The sequence below is a fragment of the Propithecus coquereli genome, unplaced genomic scaffold (assembly GCF_000956105.1).
Source record: "Propithecus coquereli isolate 6110/MARCELLA unplaced genomic scaffold, Pcoq_1.0 Scaffold110, whole genome shotgun sequence".
Classification (NCBI taxonomy): Eukaryota; Metazoa; Chordata; class Mammalia; order Primates; family Indriidae; genus Propithecus; species Propithecus coquereli.
The window spans coordinates 3,265,272-3,267,523 of NW_012134970.1; the positions used below are offsets into that span (position 1 = coordinate 3,265,272).

The 2,252-nt window shown below is 39.0% G+C and overlaps 1 protein-coding gene across 1 annotated transcript in view; it reads right to left on the bottom strand.

Annotated features, from left to right (window-relative positions):
• C9 (complement component 9) overlaps positions 1-2,252 on the bottom strand; it is a 55,730-nt gene that overhangs the window by 2,166 nt on the left and 51,312 nt on the right. Inside the window, exon 7 of the mRNA XM_012649541.1 lies at positions 479-607. Coding sequence (XP_012504995.1) covers positions 479-607 — 129 coding nt within the window. The remainder of the gene's footprint in view (positions 1-478; positions 608-2,252) is intronic.

The following is a 2,252-nucleotide window of genomic DNA, read 5'->3' on the forward strand; positions in this document are numbered from 1 at the left end:
ACTGATGTAATGTTAAGAATGGATTAGGGATTTCAAGTCAGGTGACAGGTTGAGTTGGGAAAATGGTTTTTGGCCTTTTCCTTTGTCAATGGATGTGCCTTTGCCATCACCATGCAACCATTTGGAACCTTTGTTAAAATTATGAGGAGAAAAGGAAACTTTTCCTCAAAATATTTTTCTACCGTTGGCATTCTACCATTGCCATGATAAATATACAAATCTACAGTCACTACAGTGTGAAGGGCACCCCCTAGAGTTATGCACTGTACAACCTGCACTGTAGTGATATTGATGAATACATGTCCATGGGCTATCTGTGTTTATAGTGGTTTGAAACCACTGTAAAGATAAAATAGTTTTTAAGCATTTTTCTGAACAAAGAGGGTAGACAAAAAAGAGAGTAGACATTGTGAGAGGGCAGTGCTCATTGTCATCTACCCCTGGCTTTTTAAAACCTAGTAAGTTAGGCCACACTTACCAGTTTTACCTTCACCCCTCTTTAAACAATCATTTTTGTTAACTTGAGCTGCAGCAGAGACTCCAGACATACCCAGAGAGAAATCCAGATGATATCCAAGGCATCTCTTTATATCTGTTAGTTCCACACCTGTTTAATGTATTTATTTGAAAATTGTTAGACAATATCTATTACACCACAAATAAATTACAATTTTGCTATTTTGTAAGAAACATGCTTAGATTCTTAGACATCATTACTGAATTCAAATGCAAGGTCATGTTTATTCTGCTTTGTCCTCATATTGGAATCTAGTGGACTCCTTTTGACTTTGCTTGTCAACTTAATGGCAAACCACATTAAATTTACCACTTGGTTAAAAGGGATATAGGTCAGACTGGTGATTATAGTAAAGTCCTTTATCTCTAATACCATAGAAGGGGACCAGTAATGTTTAACGTGTATTGAATACTTATTACGTACCTTGCATTATTCTAAGCATTTTGCAAGCATTAATTAATTTAATTCTCACATTGGCCTTATGAGGTAAGTACTATTATTGTTCTTATTTTACAAATGAGCATATGGAATCTCAGGGCAGTTAAGTAACCTGCTGATGGCTAATTACTCAGGTAGTAGTGAGCCAGGTTTGGATTTGACTCCTGAGCTTTCTGGCTGTTAAGCACTTCTCTATATGAACTTCATAATGTAGTCATGAGATGCATCATCATCTCCTGATCCTCTTTGGAAGACTCAGTTCATCATTAAGGTAGCTGATTCATCACTTTGGACAGATTGCTTATGTATATGACAACTTTGTTTTGGTCCTATGAATGCTATTTAGTAGAAACCAATCTTGGAAGCTGACTCATTATGGTATGTATTAATAGATATCCAGGTATTAGGAAGCAAAATTCTAATATTTTCTCAAAGTCTATCATTTAGTGTCTGTTTCTTAGGTAGGCAGTGAGGACCTCCTGCCTCTCCCGGGGACAAAGGCAGGCTGAGCAATTGCCATACCTGAGGGAGGAGGGAGCACCTTATGAATCTGCCAATCAGAACTCAGTGAGCCAGCTGTAAAAGAATGCAGAGGATTCTCTACCCCGTGGGCAAAGCAGCACAAGTACGATAGGGTCTGGAATGAGACCTAGAACAACCTAAGGCTAATTATCATGTCGTTAACTTAAATCTACATTGCAGTTCACCCCCCCCAAATCGGCTTTCAGAGAGGTTCATGGGAAATCCGCATGTGCAGTTAAGACTCAGGTTATGTAACTCCCAAATGTCCATCAAAGTGGTTCAATGATGACGTTTGAACCACAAGGAGGGCCCAGCCTAGACACCATAAAACAAGACCCCAGGCCATAACCAAGGCCCTTTTTGTTATGAGTCCGTTTGTTGTCTGTGGCAAACATATCTTGTTCTTGCTCTGTAAACCTGTCTTGTCCTTCCTCAATAAACTTCGTTTCATGCTTGCCTTGCCTTTGATGTATATGGTCATTCTTTGGCCAAGAGCGCACCAAGAACTGAGAACAGACTGTGACGCTACACTTTGATTTATAAAAAGTAACAATTCCTCTGTTTTAAGGGTAAATAGCCCAGACCTCAGCTCATTGACCATATCCATTTTTGCTCTTATTTATTTCTTACCTCTGTCTCTCTCTCTCTGTCTCTGTGTGTGTCTCTCTCTCTCTCACGTACACACACACACACACACACATACACACACACACACACACATGAATATGTGATTATTTATCCTGGAAGCCAAAATGCTTTATGAAAAAAGAAAAGG